This window comes from Sturnira hondurensis, unplaced genomic scaffold, assembly GCF_014824575.4.
Source record: "Sturnira hondurensis isolate 20B ecotype Veracruz unplaced genomic scaffold, ASM1482457v3 Scaffold0016663, whole genome shotgun sequence".
Lineage (NCBI taxonomy): Eukaryota > Metazoa > Chordata > Mammalia > Chiroptera > Phyllostomidae > Sturnira > Sturnira hondurensis.
In genome coordinates, this window is record NW_028089294.1 from 3,298,931 (window position 1) to 3,319,255 (window position 20,325).

Sequence of the window (20,325 nt, forward strand, 5' to 3'; positions counted from 1 at the left end):
ATCGTTGGGGGAGGAGACTACATGGTAATGTAAAAAAAAACACAGTGAAGATTTTTAAAAAGAAATAAATGTTTTGTGACAATGGTGGAATCACTCTGAATATAGTAAAAACTGCTGAATTATACACTTTAAACAGGTGAATTATGTGCCATGTGAAATTATACCACAATAAAGCTGTTAATTTTAAAAAACAAAACTTCAAACACATTATCAGGACACCCGGGGAGAATTAAGCACAGACTATATATTACATATTAGTAATGTTATCAGTTAAACTGGGTGTGAAAATGACATTGTCCTTGTCCTTGGGAGATGCTGACTGAAGTACTTACGGCTGAATCATAACTCTACAGCTTGATCATAAATGATGCAGCAAAAACCCAATGTGTACGTGCACACACATCGTGTGCCTGTGTTTGTGAGGGAGCAGGAACGAGCAAAGGTGGAAATATACTGATCGATAACTGGAGATCTAAGTAGAGGATGTACAGGTGCATTTTGTACTATTCTTACAATGCTTCTGGGGTCTGACATTTTTCAAAATAAAAACTTGGGGGGAAATACCAAAGACTAAAGTTGAGACTTGCACAGACCAATAATGGCTCCCCAGCCTGTAAGGATACTATTGCTTCAAACACAATTTTACCCTCAGTAAGAAATCACTATTCTTTGCCATGGCACGATACAGACCACCGCTTTGTACATAATAAAATTACACTGCTTTTCAGCATTAATTCAGGGTATGTGAGTCTACCAACTGTGACAGCACCAGAAATGAATGACTAAATGAACTGTGCGTTGCAGACACATTTCACTAAGGGGCAAGCAGGTTTCCTGTAAGGAACCATATGCTAATATTACATCAATATGCCATTAGCCTCCTGTTACTTGACTTTGAGGAACCATTTTGTAAAGATTATGTGGTACCAAATTAAAAAGAAAGAAATTAGACTCAGGCTTAAAATGCTCCTAGTATTCTGAAATTATTCTGAAAGATCATTTAAAAAAACTCCAAACTTGAAATTTTCCATTCATGTATTTATTCCACAATCAAAATAAATCATCATTTCAAAGTCATAACATTTTTAAAAGGTAAAGGAGACTTCCTGTCACAGCTTCATTAATAAAACAGACATCGGTCTACAGCGCAACACTAAGCAGGTGTTCTGTTCCCATGGTGGAATAAATACATAATAATGACACATAAAATTTACTCAAGATCTGAGATGAGGCAAGTAACCCTTTGAAACAAACTGCCCAATGAATAGAAGCACGCTGCAAATAACTTCTGCTAACGTTTTATGGCAAGATGGGAAAATCCCCAAGGTAACTATAAACTCAAGCCCCTTGTTTCATGCACCTGGCCTTGGCTTTTGTCTTCCTTCCTCAGACACATCCCCACCAGAAAGGCTCCTGCACCGCATGCTCAAAAAGGCTGCCCTGAGTCCCCAAGGACCTTGGCACAGGCTGCCATTAGCGAGCCTGTGTGCAGCCTCTGCCTGGAGCCTCCAGGGGACCTGAGGGCGCAAACTCAAAGAGCGGCAGCATTTCTTTAAACAACACTTTTAACTGCTGAATGAGCTCTCACAGGCCATGTGCATTTCATAAACAAACCAAGCATTGTCTTATTACCATTCTATTTTTTTTCTTGCAAAATGTTAAGGTCATTCAAGTAAAAAAAAATTTTTAACAGAAACAATAAAAATTCAAAGGGTTTCTGCCAAAAACCAGTCCTCTGCAGCCTGACTCATTTGTTCCTGGGCTGTGAAGCCATGTAGAGGGCGATGAGGCAGTAGATGGTGCCCCCCACCGTCAGCGCCATGGTGGTCCGGTAGAGCATCTGGTCGGGCAGGCCCCGTTTCAGGTGGACCGGCACGCCGTCGGATTTCTGGAAAGAAAGAATTACCAAGGATAGAGTTGGTAAGAAAAGGATTTATAATTTAGGCTAAATAAAGAACTAATATTTTTGCTTTATAACTAATCAACACATCACAGTGGAAAAAGCCCTAATCCACTAAAATGCTAATGAAAATACTAGTGTATTTTCTTATAAATGCAACTAAAGCTTCTAAGTCCAAAGTCATTCTCCAAAACATAGCCTCAGTAACTTGCATACAACGGATTTCAGATTTCTAAGGAATTTATCGTACTGTTGAACTAGGAAGGAAGCACTGATGAATTCCTTTCAATGTAAAGGTAACCAGCAGCCAACCAAAGAATTACAGGCACAAGAAATGCTCTGCATTTAGTGTGAATTCCTGATCACTGGCAGACGGCGTCTGAGCAGACCAGGTCAGCTAACAGGGTCTAACCCATTTTTATATTTAGGGCCTTCTCTCCATTAAACTGTTAAACCCCTATTTAACAGTGAGACTCCATAGAATGCTTAGTCCATTATTCGGCACAGTCTCCAAAATCCCTCCCTACGGCAACTCCAGACCCCAGGTGCCCAATGGAGACTGACCTGCCAGCTAATAAGGGATAAACTGATCACAAGTCCCCAGGCCAGTCCTGAACCTGGAAAAGGCCCAGCAACAACGGGAACAGGCACTGCCTCCCCCAGGGCACGGGAGACACAGCTGGGTCACTGACCTTTCAGCTATCTGTATGTAGATTAGTGTTCACAGTATTTTTAAATCCAAGTTTGGCCTCTCTCTGTTGATCAGCAAACCCAAGAGAGCCTCTTCCACTTCTAGCAACAGCTCAGTGGATGTTAATAGATGGATGGATGTTAATATCAAAGAGGATATTAACATCCTCTTTGTGGATGTTAATATCAAAGAGGCAAAAAACTAGAGAGAAAACCCGATGCCAAAAGTCACTGCCTGTGTCACGAAGCCAAATACATATTAGATTATTCACGGTGTTCACACACGTTACACGTGCTGTTGCTTCCTCCAGCTGATACGGGCATGTGAAAAGCTGCGCGTCCCTCACATCCCGATGAGGAAATTACCCACCCTCTCTCTCAGTTTCTACCTACATAGGTTTCTACTAGTTTATGGCCCAAACTAAAATCAAGAGAATTCTATTAAAGGAAAAAGAGAGAAAGTGGGTAGTGAATTAGATTAAGACTTGGTTTCAAAGGGTTTTTTAAAACCTATTTATTTCACAGGCGTCTCTGTTCTAGGGTGTCTTCTCTCACCTGGAAGAACTTCTGCAGTTCTGGAACTTTGTTTTTCCCAGCATAGTCATATGCGGTGTAATCAGAGGTCAGTTTGGTTGGTGTGGCAAATATGACAGGCGGTGCTTCTGTGGAAACCAAAGGCTTTAATCCCTGCAGGAAAAAAGGGAAATGTCAAGTTGAAAGTATGTCTGGCCATCTGAACAAGGCTTCCAAGGAGCAGGCTGTCTGGAATAGTGGAGGCAGTCCTATCTGACCGCGTGAGGGAAGGAAAGTCTCTCCGACTCCGCATTACAACGCCTTTGATTTTTTAAGTTTAAGGTTTAAAGTCTGTAAACTTTCAAAACAAGCACTCTAGTCCACTGTCCCAGAGCCACCCTAGCAAGAACTCCTTGCAGCTGAGGACGAGGAAGGTGAGCTTATAGGAAGAGAGTAGCAAACAAAGGCCCAATCTGAGCTAGAAATAACCCGTGTCTATCTTCTTCTCGAACCGGTAGAATATTTTAATCTGTATGAACTCTGGTTTGATTTCAGAAGAGCTGGCTGTCCCTTTTCTTCTCTTGGTGATGCGGGACTAACGTGGAGCCTCTAACGAGACGACTTCAGATTCCTTCCAGACACACAGTGAAGAAATAACCCAATCTGGAAGAGCCTGTAATGGTAAAAGACTTGTCTTTCCAAACCAGCCCAAATTAATAAATACAGTAGTCAGCCCTCTGGTTCCTGATCTCTTCAAAGGAATCCAAATTTACCTATGATTGACCAAGCCTTTTCTAAAACTCAAATACTGAAAACCTCAATGTTACTCTCACTAGGCAGGCATTAGGATCAACAGGGCAACAAGAAGGTATTCAAGTAAACTTGGCATCTGTTTCTTCAGACACAGTCCCGTAAATGGGGCTGAATCACAGCCTTTATTCTGTACTGCATTTACTCATTCACGCATATTACCAAGCACTTACTCTACACTGAAAACACACAATGAATAAGACAGACACAATCTCTGCTATTATGAATATTATGATAGAGTAACAGAAGCTAATGTCTGAGCTCTCGTCCAGTATCATGTTAATTTAAGCATTTCACACAATTATCTCATTTAATCCTGACAGCAACCCTAAGGAGATACTCCGATTCCCTTTTACAGAGGAGAGAACTGGAATGGAGAGGGTACCTTACCTGAGATCGCACGGCAAAGACAGAGAGTGTAATGTCAAAACTCAAGCCTCTCTGAAGTCCAGAGCCTTGGCTTCTAAATATCTCACCATTGCCCCCAGGTCGCTGCCCCTCAACTATGGCCTAAAAGCAATCCATTTAAAGAGAAGGACTGGTCAGCAGGGTGTGAGCCCACCGTTGGCATATAACATGCAAACAGAGTCACAGGAGAAGACTGGGATGGGAGGAGGGGGCCCCAGGTACTGAGATAACAAGGCTTAAAAGGGCCTCTCTTTGAACTAGAGAACTTTACATACTTCCTTATTCTGTAAGCAATTTGTATTTTCTAATAATCATTTCCCCTTGAATGAAAAAATTTAAAAACCCTACCAAGCATCTCCAAAAATGGTTTGAAATTAAATTCATGTTTTGACAGGACTAATGTGAAAGTATTTTTAGACAGCCATTATACCTAACTGCTTTGTGTCTATTCACCCACTAAGTGATTCAAAACTACAGCAAAGGTTTTGAACAATATCATCTCAAAACAGCAGTATCAACCACCTTAACAAGTGTTAAATAATTTCATATTTCCATTTATAATACTGTAAAAGTTTAGAATATAGAATTGTAAAAGTATCTATCATCCCATGACCTTATCCCATCAATTATTATAAATTGTATATTCTCCAATCTTTTTTCATAGGCATATTTTATTATCTTTAGAGTCTTAATGTAAAACCCTACATTCTGCTTTCTTTCATTTCTATCTAACAAGCAATTTTTTCAGGTTCTTATACAATCTTCATAACTAAATTTACTCTTCACATCAACCCTGTAAATGAGGTATTATCAGCCCACATTACAGACGATTAAAAGAAAGTTCAGAGATTCCATAAGGAAGATGGGATTCAAACCCACACATTTTCATTACACCACAGTATCAATAACTCAGCTGTCTGCCAAGATAGAGCTAAAAGGAGTGTCTGTGATGGAAAGGTATTTCACCTACTCATCATTAAATCTAACAACTTTGAAAACTTTTTCTTCATTATTTTCTTTTTATTTTATTCTTTTAAGAGAGGGAGAGAAACACCAATTGTTGTCCCACTTACTTATTCATTCTTTGGCTGATTCATTGGTGTGTGCCCTACTCGGGGCGCATACACAACCTTGGTATATCGTGATGATGCTCTAACCAACTTGAGCTACCAGGCCAGGGCTTACATCTAACAATTTAAGAGCAGGGGATTTTTCCCATGTTCCAAGGCAGCTGGACAGAACTAGCACTAGGGTTCTCAAGAGTGGACCTGACCAGGAAGCTGTAATTACAAGAGGGGTGTCAAACTCATTTTCACCGGGGGCCACGTCAGCCTCAGAGTTGCCTTCAAAGGGCCAAATGTAATTTTAGCACTTTATAAATGTAACTACTCCTTAACTAGGGGCAAGGAGTTCCATGCTGCCGCTGGATAAAACAAGGTGGAGGGCCGGATTCAGCCCGCAGGCCTTGTTTTTACCACCTGCAATTTACAAGAAGGGACCTAGTACAAAATCCAGGGCTATGCCTGTTCCAACCCAGCAAAATTAAGAGCCTCAAATACACTTCTCCCCATCTCAATAAATGACAATGCCATCCTTCCAGGTACTCACGCCAAATACCTTGGAATTACTCTTAATACCTCTTGCTCACACATCTGCAAATCCCTTTGACTCTACCTTCAAAATATATTCAGAATCTGACCAGTTCTCACCCATCTCCACCAATCCACACTCTGGTACAAAGCCCTGGATTTCTACAACTGGTCACCCTGCTTCCCACATTGCTGCCTTACAGTCTACTTTAAATGCAGGAAGCAATGATTGTGTTAAAACATACGATGTCACTACTCAGCTCAAATCCTCTCAAAAGGCCTCCTATCTCACTGAGCAAAACTCTTAAGTTCTTTCAATGGCTGGCAGGGCCTAAGATGCACTCCTCAAACCCCTTCCGCCCTCACATCATCCCTTCCTCTGCCCCAGCCCCTGGACGAGCCCCTTAAATCTCCCAAGCACTAAGCATGCTCCCTCTGCTTAGCACGCTCATCCCCAGGTATGCACGAGGCTCCCTCACCTTATCTACTCTTTGTCCACAGGTCAACTTCTTGGTGAGAACTTCCCTAAACCACCCTTTAAAAATGTCCTCCCCCTTAACCTGCTAACCATCTATCCCCCTTTTCTGCTTTATTTTTCTCCACTCTACTTATCACCATCAACATACTATTTTCTACTTCATTTGCTGTGCCTCCCCTACCACAATGAAAGTCCCATGAGAGCAGGATTTCACCGTTTTCTTCCATGCTCTTATTTCCCAGGACTTAGAAAAACAACTCACACAGTGACTGCATTTAGTAAATGTTTGTTGCATGTATAAATAAGTTAAGGAAGTCTGTAGCTTCACCAGTGTAAACAAATACTTCAGAACTAAATCTTGTAAATCAGCCCTGGATGGCCAATGAGAAAACAACTGAATGTTGTTCTTAAAATAAGTGGTCTATGAACCGAACAGAGTTTGCTTATTAGCAAAACACAGGTTTTGCTTATTAGCATCAATGGCCTCCCCCGGCTGTGGACACAAAGAGCCATTCACCTGTAACCTCCTTTAGCAGTTGTGCTCTTCCTCCCTTTCAGTTGCTCCAAATTTTTTTAGAGAAAAGTAAACATGATTTTTTCCCCATCAAAGTTGACAAAGAAAAGTTTTCCTTTTCTCTTACTTCTTAGGTCTGGGGAGGAGGAAGACAGGTGGAGAAATAAAACTTATTCCCAAAATTGTTCATTTTTAAATGACAGAAACCTATGAATTGTTGCACCGTGATTTAGGACTGGAAACAAGTTCAACCCTTGGTGGCTGAAGTCCTTCATTTCTAACTGCGAGCCAGACAGACAGTACCGCCTCCATGTTTCCCTGACGTCTCACACTCGGCCTGTCCCAGATTCAGCCAGTTTCTCACATGTCCACTCAGGAGCTTTTTTCCTGTGGAAAAAGCATCAGCACCCTTCCACTTCCCAGTCACCTTGAATTCCTTTCTTCATCCCTGAAATCTCCCTCCTCAGTCACTAAGTCCTTAACTCCCAGAACCGACTCTGCATTCCTACTCAGAAGACCCTGAATGATTTCATGGGTCTAACAGGCATCCCTGGCAGTGGTCTCTCGCAGTTAGATTCATGTTTTCAAAGAATAGCTTCATAAACCTTTCATGAAACTGAGGATAAAAAGCACGTCCTTCTCGCAACCTCTGGACAAGACCCTGCCACAACTTTCCGCATTACATTTTTAGCAGGTGTAAACCAGTATCTCATTGGGGTTTTGGTTTGCATTTCCCTAATGACTGACTTAATCACCTCCTCACATGTTTATTAGCTCCAATTTGATAGCACCACATGTAAAGATAAGGAAAATGCTTTTCAATCAACCACTTGAAAATACCCCCCAAATTACTTGCCATCAGTTGATTTATAAATCTCTATGTACACTGTTTTTAATATATTTTATTGATTATGCCATTATAGTGGTCCCAATTCCCCCCTTCATTCCCCTCCACCCTGCACACACCCATCCCCCCCATTTAGTTTATGTCCATGTCCAAAGTTCTTTCCATTCTATATTTCCCATACTATTCTTGCCCTCCCCTCTGTCTATTTTTTACCTGTCTATGCTACTTATTCTCTGTACCTTCTCCCCCCTTCTCCTCTTCCCACTCCCCTGTTGCTAACCCTCCATGTGATCTCCATTTCTGTGGTTCGGTTCCTGATCTAGCTGTCCTCTTAGTTTGCTTTTGTTTTAGGTGTGGTTGTTAATAACTGAGTTTGCTGTCCTTTCACTGTTCATATCTTTTATCTTCTTTTTCTAAGTCCCTTTAACATTTCATATAATAAGGGCTTGGTGATGATGAATTCCTTGAATATGTACACTACTGTTAAAGAACTAGCTTTTCCATATAAGGTTAGTCCATGTGTGTTCAGTTATTCAATGTACTTTGCATAATACTGAAAGTTACAAATGTCTACATTTTCCAGTGTGCTAATGTTTCCAAGAAAGGAAAAAACTGAAACACTTCAAATTACCAAAGTCAGAACACCTGGTTGGCAGGATGCCGGGTCACAGTCACTCCAAAAATCGACGATTTGTATGAAGGCTGCTTGTTATCACTTCATTCAACATAAGAAATCCGTAAGTAACTAAAAAGTTCAAATTCTCAAGAGCAACAAAATTCAAGAAATGCTAGAGACTTGAAAGCCCTAGCTGTACCAAACACTTCTCAGGGTAATCTCTGCTCTGACTGCCAATTCAATTTCAGTATGTTTGTTCTAGTCCAAAACTTCACCTTTTTCTCATTAACTAAACCTAAGTGCTGCTAAAAGAACATCTACAACCACCAATACAATAGATCGGTTGTGATATATTTGTGTAATAAATCCTATACAACAATAAAAGAAACTGATTACTAATACATGTAACATGAATGAACTTCAAAAATACTGAGAAAAAGAAGCCTTACACGAAGAATACTTTGTGGTTCCATCTACAGGGAATTCAAAAATAGGCAAAACTATTCATAGTGATAAATGTAATAGGGAGATGGAAGGGATTGGCAAGGCAAAAGAGGGAAACTTCTTAAGGGTGATGTGTGTTAAAACTCATCAAACTGTAACATTTACGATCCGTACACTGAAAAATGTTTTCTTTACAGTAGAAGCAGATACGATAGAAACAGCTGTTATCCGTAAAAGGAGTCACTGCAAACAATCCCTTCTTTAAACCTAGTTATCAATTTGGTTTCAGTGGCACCACACTGACTTCCGCTTGAATCCTGGATTGTTCTGTGAGTAAATTTTCCTACTCCACCCTCCTTTCATGTGTCTGTAACTCTACCTATATCGCCACCGTTCTTCCCTATATACTATCCAACACCCCCCGATTCTATTACCACCTATTCACTGGAGATACCCAGATCTATTAAATTCCATATTCACAAAGCCGGCTGCCACCAGGCAGATCACAAGATCAACATTTATAAACTTAGACCCTTTCTCCCCAACCCCACGCCCCCCTCAAAAAACCTTGCCCTTCTTCTTGCCCTCCCTATGCTAGTTAATAGCACATCTAACCTTAGATTGAAATCATTCCTAAACATCCTCCTTTTAGGGGAAGTTGCAAGGTCCCGCAGAAAAAAAGTTAACAACGAACGAAACAGGATAGGACAGCGTCTATCCTTTAGACGCTAGCTGGGCCCCTTACTATTCCAGTCCATTTTTCAAACTACCTTATCAACCCTTCCCACACCACTCTACGAGGATGAGAAAGGAATACGGTGGTGGCTGAGGCTCGGCTTCTGGAGAACAGCTACCACTTAGCCAGGACCAAGCACCCACCAAAGACTGCTGGTCACTTGACACACCCCTCGCGTAACTCCAGTTGCCCTAGATGAAACTGACCTCACAATAACCTAAGTAACTTGCTCAAGGTCATGAAGTAAAGCAGCGAGGCCAGGATTTGCGTACTAATAAGTCCTTCATCTCTATAACACAAGCTGGAGACTGAAACTCTTAATTGGCAAAGTCTGAGTGAAATCGGAACACTTTTCAGGCCACTCCAATAATAGGCGTCTGTCAACCATTTTAAAGTTGGGAAAGTGCAAGCTCATTGCATGTAACTACCGAGAATCACCCAAACATTTCAAGGAACCCGTTAAGTCTCCCAATTCCAATCGTACAGCCTCTCCTGGCTCTACAGATTCCCCAGTGGCGTCATTCCAGCTCTCCAATCTCGTGCTTGCATGAGGCTCTTTTGGACTGCGGCAGAGGGTGACAGTGTGACACTAATAAGAGTGAAAGCAGGACCTCCTTTAAAAGGACCGGGCAGAACTTCGGACTTGGTCGGGACACATTCTGGGTGCCGCCGACCCCACGAACACACCACAAGCAACGAGTCCGAGGGTCACCTTGACCCCTGCTGACTGCCAGGCCCAACTTCCGGCCAAGCTAGCTCCACTGGGGGAGCAACTAGAGTACTAGGAACCCCCTTGGCCGCCGCCAAGTGGGCGCGGAAAGGCGCCGGGAGAACTAACCCAAACATTTAGCAGAAGCCTCGCGCAGCTCCGGCGCCCCGACTGCCTGGCGCAGAGGCTCGGGCCACCATTTCTCCAGTCTCAGCCGGCGCAGTGAAACCCATACCTGCGGGTTATAGGCATCGGAAGCCCCTGCTCCCACCAATTTCTGCGTGAAGCCACTGAACTTGTAGTACATCGCGCCCTGTGTCCGGCTACTTGCAGCCGCTCCCTGCGCGACTGCCCCAAGAAAGGACCCTGCCTTCCCCGTAGTGGCCCCAATGCTCAACCTGAAGGACCCTGAGCCAAAAGACGGACTATCCGGAGATCGCCCAACTTAAAATAAGTAGTTTTAAACCACATAGAAGAATCTAAGTCCCCAGTTCCAAGAAAGGAAAAATCATCTGTACGAGACAGCGGACAGTCGCTATAGCGCGTGCTGTAGAAAATACGAGTTGCTTCTTTCCCCACATTTGGATTCGGGCAAGTGCCAAGACGACCTAAGAAGTACGCAAGCGCCCTGAGGCCCAGGCCGAGGCTGAGGGACCTACAAGGGTAGAGTAGGGCAGACTCTGGGCAGGGCCTAACACGGCAGGGGCGGGGTCTAAGCAGGATGACAGCTCTCTCTTTGAAGGGGACAGCCGGTACCGCGAGGCTTCCACCTCCACCTGGTCCGTTGGGTTGAAGGCTTCTCAAGCTAAAATCTTTACGATTTTAACTTGCTTGTAGTCTCATTTCTTCCCTCCCCTACCTGCCGCCTGCCCAGGAGTAGATACTCATCAGCCAGACTTCTGCAACCTGGGAGTGGGATGCAAATAAAATTTAGAAGCACCTGCCGAGAGCTGTTTGGTTAAGTGTTTCGCCCCAGTAATATAAAGATAGCTTCCTGGGCTTTATGTAGAAATGATGCATAGTGACCTAAATTTCAGGCACCAAAACGTAAATGTTGCAGTTTTGCAGCACTAGTGTTTACTCTTAGTTCAGTTTTATGCGAACTGGTTACTCATCCTTCTCCTGACCTCTGCCCTTTGAATAAATGAGGCGAAGAGTGGGGGGAAGTGGACCAGAAATACTGGGCCTTGAGCTTGAATGATTCAGGACCACAACTTTCCATTCTGGCAGAATTGACTTTTGTTCAATTTAAGCACGTTTTTTGAGCCTCCACTATGTGCAAGGTACTGTATAAAAGAAGTATACTAGTTTTCTACCTACAGGGGTGGAGCAAGACTTTTAGCTTTTAATCTAGCCAGAGTTTTTCATAAGCCTATTCTGGGTTCATTTATAGTGCACTTACGAAAGCATGTAGCAAACTTGATGGGTGGTACCCCTGTATAATATTCCCCATATTATAAGCTCATTTAATCTTTACAACAATCCTACGAGGTAGATGCTATTGGCATCGCCATTTACAGTGGAGGAAAATGAGGCCCAGGAAAGTCGAGCATCTTGCCCAGTGCAGCTGTTTGTTAGTGGCAGAGCTGGCCATCTAACTTGAGCCTGTGCTCTCTGGCACTACATTGTGGATAAATAGGTATAAATCCATTCTGAGGAAAGGGGGATGAAGGCCAAGTACTCCAGGGCTAGGGCCTACACCAGCATCCCAGCTTCGGCAAGTGTACGCCCAAGGGTCCCACATGTTCCGCAACGCCAATGCTCTGGAAAGCAAAGGTCTCGGCTTCTTCATGTGATCAGCCAATCCAGTCGCTGCTCTAGTCACTGCTTTTACAAAGCAGCATTATGATATAATGGAAAGAAAATGGCAGTTTGGGTTTGAGTCACCATTTTTTCAGGGCTGAGTGACGTACAACTAGTCCTATCCATTTCCTGAGCCTCACTTGCCTCTTGTGTAAGAAGGAGTCGTTATCATAATATTGTCCCCTGATAGTGTTCTGCCGACCAACAGTTCAGTGGGTGTTAAAGCTTACACAAATGTTATGTTGCAGATCTTAACTTTGAGTCATTTTACTTTTTCATAGTTCTTGGGTATATACAAGGATCTTAGTTCTCTTCTTGGTTACTCTCATTTTAATTGATTGATTGATTGATTGATTGATCGAATATCAGAGTCACTCATACCAAGAAAGGGGAATGAATGAGCTTGCTATGAATGAGTGGAAGAAAAGGGTCTCTCATAGAGTTTAGATTGAAAAGAGAAATTAAATGACCTAGTACAGCTCCCTATCTCCATCCCACCATCTCCTAGACATATTTTGAAAGAAGAAAGCAGGGAATATTCCCAACTCTTCGCAGCACTGAGGTGTAGCAGCTTCTTGAGGTACAAAAGTGTCTGTCAATGCTGGTTATTTTCTTAAAGTTTCTGCCATCTGATTTTAGATCCTGCAAGACATAAATTAAGAATCCTGAAAATGTTACAACAGCCGGGCTGTTCAGTGGGAGATAAAATGTCAGTAGCAGAGTGTGGGTTGGGATGTCACATGGAGTGGCTGATCAGAGGAAGATTTTGTTTCATTTCCCAAATAAAACCCAGCACACTCTGACAGCACTAAAGCACCCTTTTCTCATTCTTATTTGCATACCCTACCCAGCACCAAAGCATGATCTGCCTTTATATCATGATCCCTTCAGGTTGGACCCCTGATTCTATTCTGAAGGAAAGCGACCATAATTCACAGGGCAGAGAAGCTTGTCAATCACCAAGCAGTTTCTGTGAGTGCAAATGCCAGCCTGGCTCCGGTGAAGCTGCACGCTGCTGTGGCTCCATTTGGGAGGGCTGTGAGCTAATGGCCTCTGGCAGGCCACTCTGTGAAAGCACTTGGGGATGGAAGACCAATATAAATTTTAAATTGGGTTGTACTGAGTGTAGATGGGAACTGCCTCCTTGTGAAATAGTTTTTAATTTTTTTAATTCTCCAATTTTCTCAGAATCGACTTTTTTAAAAAACCGATGTTTGGTGTGTCTGGCAGAGTTAAAGCTCGGAGGCCCTGTGGCAGTTGACATCATCGTGGTGGGCTCCGCTACTTCTTCCAATCCTTCCCTGTCTTCAGAAGGACTCACGTATCGCCTGGCTTCAGTGTCTCCAGTGGGGAGCAGCAATATGAGTGATGAGCATTTGTTCTGTGCTGTTTTATCACGGGACGGGTCTCTCCAGGAAATACGGCTCCAGGAAGCCCTGCTTCCCCCTCTCACTCTGTTTGCTGCCAAATCTGCAGACTGAAGACCCTTTCTAACCTGGGGTAGCATGTTGATGCGTGTGGATTTTGCCCATTCTAAGGGCGATTCCCTGATGGAAACGAGACTATAATACTGTCACATTATAGTGCAGTGTGATCTTTTTTTTTTTATCATGGCTTGTGTCTACCCTCTTTTTGGCAAAAAATAAGGTAAAGGGAAGATACTTTCCTCAACATTTAAAACTGCTAGTGACATCCCCGATAAAACACTGGAAAACAAAATGGAGAGCTTCACGCACTTTGTGACCCTCAGAACAATCTCACCTGTCGTGCAATTACTCAGAAATTTTCATGCGGCAGAATTAGAAACCTCAGCTGTCATCTCCTATTCTTTTTGTCACACGAAGCCCTATCTGGTGTGGAAATTCTAAGTTTATCTTTGAAACCTGCAATCTAGAGTGTGTCAATATTATTGAAAAATAATTAAACCTTTGTTAAAGCACGGTATTTTTATAGCAAAGGAGTTGAGGGCCTGAATGGCGCATGTCTCAGTCACAAGAGGGGGGGTGGCAGCTGGGACTGCAGTCTCTGGGACAGCTTTATTGCAGTACGTGCTGAACATATTGACATCAACTCTCGGCTGTGACCTTCTCATTGTTGAATGTCAATATGGTGCGTGAAGCTGCCTCACTTCTGCCTGCCTACTTTTTGTTGTGTGCAAGTCAAAAGCACATCCAGAGAGATCATGGATTTAACTCAATTTTGACACGTCGCATTTCATTCCACTGGTTAGGAAAGGCTGAGGTATGAGTCATAATTTATTTTAAATCATTTCAAATACACTTAATTATGCTTTAAAAATTTTGAGATCCAGAACAAGAGTCATGCAATTTTACACTGACATTATGTACAAAAAATACAGTATATACAATGCAGACGGAGCGGATTAGCAGTGGCTTTCTCCAGTCTGGGGTCAAAGGGTGGTGCCTCATTCCTGGAAAGTCCCACTTTCTGCATCATACATGCCTGAAACATTAGAATGTTTTGCAATGTGTGACTTTTGTAAGCCCATATACACACAAATAATATAAAATCCCCAAAAGGCATAAAAATTAGAATTTAAAAAATGTTTCAACATACTTACAACACAAATTACCAATTAATTTAGAATGTTTTTAATCACCCCCTGTGCAGATGTAAGGAGACTATTGAGTGGTAGTTTCCAAGTGGTAAGCCACAGGGAGAGTCACGCAAGGGCCCTTCTGCTCATTGTCGTTAACACTACAGTGCTTCTTCACCAGGCTGTCGAAGAAATGAGGGAATGAACTAATGAACGAACAGCGAAGGAACATCGTCTCTACACATTACTGTGGGAGATGAACAACCATCCTGGGTAGTTATTTACCTAGTCCTTTGAAACTGGGCGGTAAAATGGAAAAGCAGATTAAGAACCATACACCGGGGTCTCAAGAAAGTGAATGTTGCTGGATCATTTTCTTTTGAGGCAGAACTTTTTGTCTTTGAAAAAATCTGACCCTATCCAGTATCAAAACATGGGCCACTCCACAGCCATTGAACGTCAACATGTCCAGGTCTCAGGCCTGCACAAGGCCTGTGACTGTGGGCTGCTTTCTTAACCTCTTTCGGCCACAGAATAAAAAGGTCAGCTTAATGTGGTGATTGCAAGGATTAAATAAGGTAAAAGAAAATCTGTAAATATATAAATGTCTACATGGGAAATAATATTCAGGAAAATAGTAAAGGGGTCAAATACATGGTGACAGAAGATGACAACTTTGGGTGGTGGGCACACAATGCTGTATACAGATTTGTATAAGCGTAATGTACACTTGGAAATTATATAATCTTATTAACCAATGTCATCCCAATAAATTTTATTAACAACTAGATCTATAGTCACTGATAGAAACCCAAAATTAATTTAGCATGATAAAAAGCATTAGAATTGTAAGTCTATTCAATTCTGTATTCATGTAATGCAGCAGATTATAATAAAAATTGTAACCTAAAAATCTTGCCATCTTCTCACCTTAGTCCCTTCTGCTCTTCCTTCTCCCTGTCTCCTTTTGGCAGAAGTAGTAAATATTAGTTAAGGTGAGAGCTGTCAGGTGGGACCCAGTATGAAAGCAGCCCCCAAAGACTTGGAATTTATCTTGAAAGCTCGAAGACCAAAGACAGGAATTGAGTGTCCCACTAAAATAATAGCCAACCTTTCAGCATCTGCATTAAAATAAAAAATGATATCAGTTTCAAATGCCAAATCAATAATTTTACTAGCCTCCCCTTCTGCCTCAGGTTCTTAAGCAGTAGAGGTTTGACATTTCCTTCGCTCTGCTGCCTAGAGACCCAAAGTCACAGCCCTGCTTCCAGACCACCTTCTGAAAAGGGTGACAGGCACATAGTCTGTAACCTCAGCCCAGCCTGAATTTGAATCCCAGCTCTTCCTACTGACAACCTCAGCTACCTTTGCAAAGTTACTTCCCCACTCAGCATCTCAGAGGTGAACTGAAGGTTCTAAATCACGGGGTTATCGGTATATTACTGGGCAGCAAAGGTACCAGCCTGTATGTTCATTAAGTACCTGAGCTCAGCCTGGAAGGTGATTTCAGAATGGCTGTCTGGGGAAAGAAGGATGGCAAGATCAGCCTGGGTCCTCTTCCAAAAATTGGACAGGCCCGTGACGATCACCCTTAGAGCCTGGGAAGCGAGGCCACGGAAAAAGGAGTCGAAGGAAGTTGCAAATATGGGGAAGTGTCTAATGGGAGGCAAATTCCACACACAACCCCCCTTAAAAGCAAGGGGACTGGAGAGAGGATAACATTCCCCAAAGCACAGCCGAGAAACTCAGAAAGCCCAGGTCAAGTGGCCTGGCAGCCGGCAGCGGAGCCCCTGCCCCACACTGGCCCTCACCCAGGAGAGGGATTGCCAGAACATCAACCCAAACAGCCTAAAGGTTTCCAGTATGAGGCTTACATTGAAGCCCAGCTTTGTGACCATGGGGACAGCCGGAAGAAGACACTCTGGCTGGCGCTGAACTGTGCGATCCTCGCCCGTCCTGCAGCCCCCAAACTTCCAGCCTTCCCTGTCCTCTTTCCTGGTGCCCGCTCTCATGTCCTCACAGCCCATGGACGCATCCTGGAGAATGGCTGCCTCCACGTTCACTTGAGTCACGGTAAAGGGAGAAATCGAATCAAGGTGTTAGCGTTCTCTCCCTGAGCAAAAGCAAGCGCTCTGCAAACACACGTAGCCTTGTTTCGGCACAGATGTCAGAAACGCGGCGCCTGTAAATCTGCCCAGGCAGTTCTGTTCTTGAATCATTAAGAACAACCCAGTGGGTGGAACGAGAACATGAAATTGCTGTGTGCACTCATGTTTTGTTTATGAAGCCATCATTTCTAGATGTGTTTTCTTTTTTTAAGAAGGATCTTTTCTGTGTTTGCCGTTCAACACCCCACCTTCCTTCCTGTCCCCAGCTCTCCCACACTCAATAAAAACAAACAGAGAGCTTTACAAAAATGTCCACAAATTTAAAGGACAGGTTGCAGTAAGTGTCTTCCTAAACCAATTCCATTTACTCAACCGAAATAAATGATTTGGTACTAGGAATCACACAGGAGAATTCCAGATTGTTCAAACAGCTCCTAACTAGAGCTCCCAAATCAGAAAAAATGCTTTCCTTTTTCCATCACTGGGCAATGGGGACCTTGCTCACCCAGTGAATTCAAAGTTCTGTGGTGCCAGGGATGGAAAGTACAGACAGGAAATACAGTCGGTAATATTGTAACACCGATGTGCAGGGCCAGGTGGGAATTCGGCTTCTCCAGGGGATCACTTGGTAAAGTCACATAAATGTTTAACCCCTGTGCTATACACCTGTGACTGATATAATACTGAATATCCACTGTAACCAAAATTTTTGCTTAAAATTAAAGAAAGTTCTGTGGTGCTAATTATCAGCAGGATTTAATTAGTGGTTTATGCTCCTGGCACTGGATTCTTCACTTAACTTCACTGGGCCTCAGTTTCTTTATCCATAAAATGGGCATAATACCCACTTTGTGAGGACTGAGTGAGTAGAACATAGTAAGCACTCATTAAACTATAACCATTACTATTATTACTAACAGTTGCGGCCATTAGGCTGACAGGACAGTAGGCTTTTGCCGAATCCCGTGAATCCTTTTCTCTGATACACCCCTCCCCCAGCCTTGGCACAAAGCCGACACCCAACAAACGATGGCTCTCAGACTTCTCCTGGCGATAAGAACCCCAGTTTAATGTTCCAGGCTTCCAGAACCCCCCACAGTGCCCGCCCCTGCCTAGACTGACCTGCCGAGTTGCCCCCCACCACTCTGTCCACCCTGGGAGGGGGCGTGGCTTTGGTGAGCTCTGATGTTACGATTACCATCTGGCTGCATCTTCCTTTATTGTTTTCTCTCTCCTTGTTGTTGGCTTCTGGGCATTGTCCTGTCGGGCACTCACCCCCAGGTGCATTTTCTGAGGCCCCGTGCCATGGTATCCCCTTGTTTCAGGCAGCTGGCTCGCTGCTAGAGGGAAGGAATAGGGGCACCAGGTGCTTTAGAAGACAGAGGGAGCGAGTGCATTAAATTTCCTCTCAGGAAAATGAGCGTGGTTTTTAAAAAATGTTCCATGGAACAGATCTAATAACTTAGTCCCATAATAATTTCTCCTCTGTCTGCTCTACTTGCAGAGATTCTTTCGGAAACAAGAGAATATTGCTGCTCTTCAATAGGCCAATGAGACCACATTTCCAGAGTGCCTTCATCCTGAGCAGGGTGCCCCAGACTTTACTGGCTACACTAACAAGTACAGGGAAGCCTCCCAGCCTGGAACCGGGTGGGGTCGCAGGGGTGGGGTGATGCAAGAACACGGCCAGTGCTAAGAAGGCGTGGGAGGCCCCGTAAAGGGCCGTGAGCCACCAAATCCTTCCCTCCCCGGGGGGCTCCACAGAGGTACAGTATCGCCTTTTGACTGAGAGCGTGCCCAGCGGATAGTCTGTGTCCAGGAGAAGGTCTGAACAACAGGAGTGCTAACCATGCCAGCAGTCCCACCTCCTTCAAGCTCTGGGAGGGGGGGGGGGGGGGGGGGGGGGGGGTTGGGCCACAACCCCNGGGGGGGGGGGCGGGGGGGGGTGGTTCGTCCTCAGCCCAGCCCACTCCAGGAGCAGATCGAATTAGAGCACTGAGAGCAGCAGCCACAGACTTTTCCAGGAGAGCTGTAATGCTGTCAGTCAACTAGCACTTAATTTCCGGTGGGTTGTAAAACTGCCATTTATCCTTGTGAGCTTCAAGGCCAGCAGCCCAGTAGAATTCTCAGTTAAATGATGCCAAAGTAACTACTCTCAGTGAGGATTTTGTGCATCAGAATGAAAAACAAAGCAAAAAAAAGAAAGACTAAGCTTATCTTTATACCGATTGCAAATATTGCAGCAAAGGACTTCCTGTCCATTACATTTCCACGATGAAGCCACGGGTAACCTGAGTTGGCCACTGGAAGCTGGCAGCCATTTAGCAGCACCTCGTGGGTGGGTGCAAATGGAGCTCCGCCCTTATGACCTGAGCAGGCTGCTTGGACCAAGTTTTAGCCACTTAGACACGGCCCCACCCATCACGGGGGGGGAGGGGAGGATGGCAGGGAATATGGGTGGGGTCAGGCTGAGAAGTATCTGCAGTGGCCCCAGTTGGAAGGAGGCAGCAGCAGTGGCCCTGACAAGGGAGGCAGTTGCCCGAGGGACAGCCCGATACTGGTCTGCTGCCACTGGGCATTTATACCCTCTCCTGGTCTTGGAGACCTCTGATTTAGGAAACTGTGGGGAACCTGTCATTTCTAAGAGGAGTCACCTAAGAAAGAAACAACACGTCGCCATATAGCCCATATAGCCGGGGCATTGGGGCGGTGGGGTCTCTGTGTGGTAGGGTTTGGGGAGGGAGCAATTTAGGGGAAAAACTACAGTGTTTGATCGACTCATTATTTAAATTACTTAAAGGATACAAAAATGCTGATCAATAAATATGACCCCCAAATGCACAAACTAACTGCAATAATAAAGGTACGTAGCAGTTCAATAGAACTTTCTGCAGCGATGATAATGTTCCGTCTGTGCTGGCCACATGCGGTGACTAAGCACTGGAAATGTGGCTGTCCGGACTGAAGGCCTTAATTTGTAATTTTATATCATTATAATTCTTTTATTTAGATGGCCACATACAGCTCATGGCTTTGGTTTTGCATTGCCCAGGCTTAAGGGAACCAAAGCGGGAAAGAGAAAGGAGTCATAAGGACAACTTCTCTGTCTGTCTAAGTCCTGAAAGAAGGAAATCCAACTCATTTGCTACTCATTTCAGACCACAGGAGTGAAAAAAAAATCAATTTGAACTGAAAGTGCTTTAATGCCTGTCTAAATTCTGAACCGTAATAGCTCCTCTTCTGTATAATTTCAGTGGGACAAATACTGTTTTATGCTTCTGAACAATGGCAGTGTTGTTCTTGGTATGTGCCCACCATTCCTAGCCATCTTCCGGCCATGCAGAGCTTTGCCTCTGGAGGCTTCGAACATTGTGATGATTTTTACAGCCCAAAGCATAATGTTATTCTCCTGCTAATGGCAGGTGAGGTCCCTGGCCCTGAGTTAGACAACCATGCCATCCAACAGTTCACTGCTTTCCACCATTTCTGCTTGTGACGTGACTGTTGAGGGCAAGGGGAACTAGCCAGAACATAGCTGTAAGGAAGCAAAAGGTGTTTTACTAACTAACGCAAAGAGGCTCCGGGACACACCCGAAGAGCAGG

The 20,325-nt window shown here is 43.9% G+C and overlaps 1 protein-coding gene across 1 annotated transcript; it reads right to left on the reverse strand.

Annotated features, from left to right (window-relative positions):
* Positions 1 to 1,207: 1,207 nt before the first annotated feature.
* Positions 1,208 to 10,636, reverse strand: COX7A2L (cytochrome c oxidase subunit 7A2 like). Its single transcript, XM_037066794.1, has 3 exons — positions 10,490 to 10,636; positions 3,146 to 3,277; positions 1,208 to 1,888 (listed from the first exon to the last, which is right to left on the reverse strand). Exons 1-3 carry the CDS (start codon positions 10,559 to 10,561, stop codon positions 1,748 to 1,750), a joined length of 345 nt encoding a protein of 114 aa, XP_036922689.1. The 5' UTR covers positions 10,562 to 10,636; the 3' UTR covers positions 1,208 to 1,747.
* Between the last annotated feature and the right edge of the window lie 9,689 nt (positions 10,637 to 20,325).

What these genes read in the sequence shown, in the direction of transcription:
- COX7A2L (XM_037066794.1), bottom strand. Translation starts at nt 10,561, where the DNA reads ATGTACTACAAGTTCAGTGGCTTCACGCAGAAATTGGTGGGAGCAGGG. An exon ending in CCGATGCCTATAACCCGCAG is followed by an intron (nt 3,278 to 10,489) that starts GTATGGGTTTCA and finishes TTTTTCCTGCAG; the next exon opens with GGATTAAAGCCTTTGGTTTC. An exon ending in AACTGCAGAAGTTCTTCCAG is followed by an intron (nt 1,889 to 3,145) that starts GTGAGAGAAGAC and finishes CTTTCTTTCCAG; the next exon opens with AAATCCGACGGCGTGCCGGT.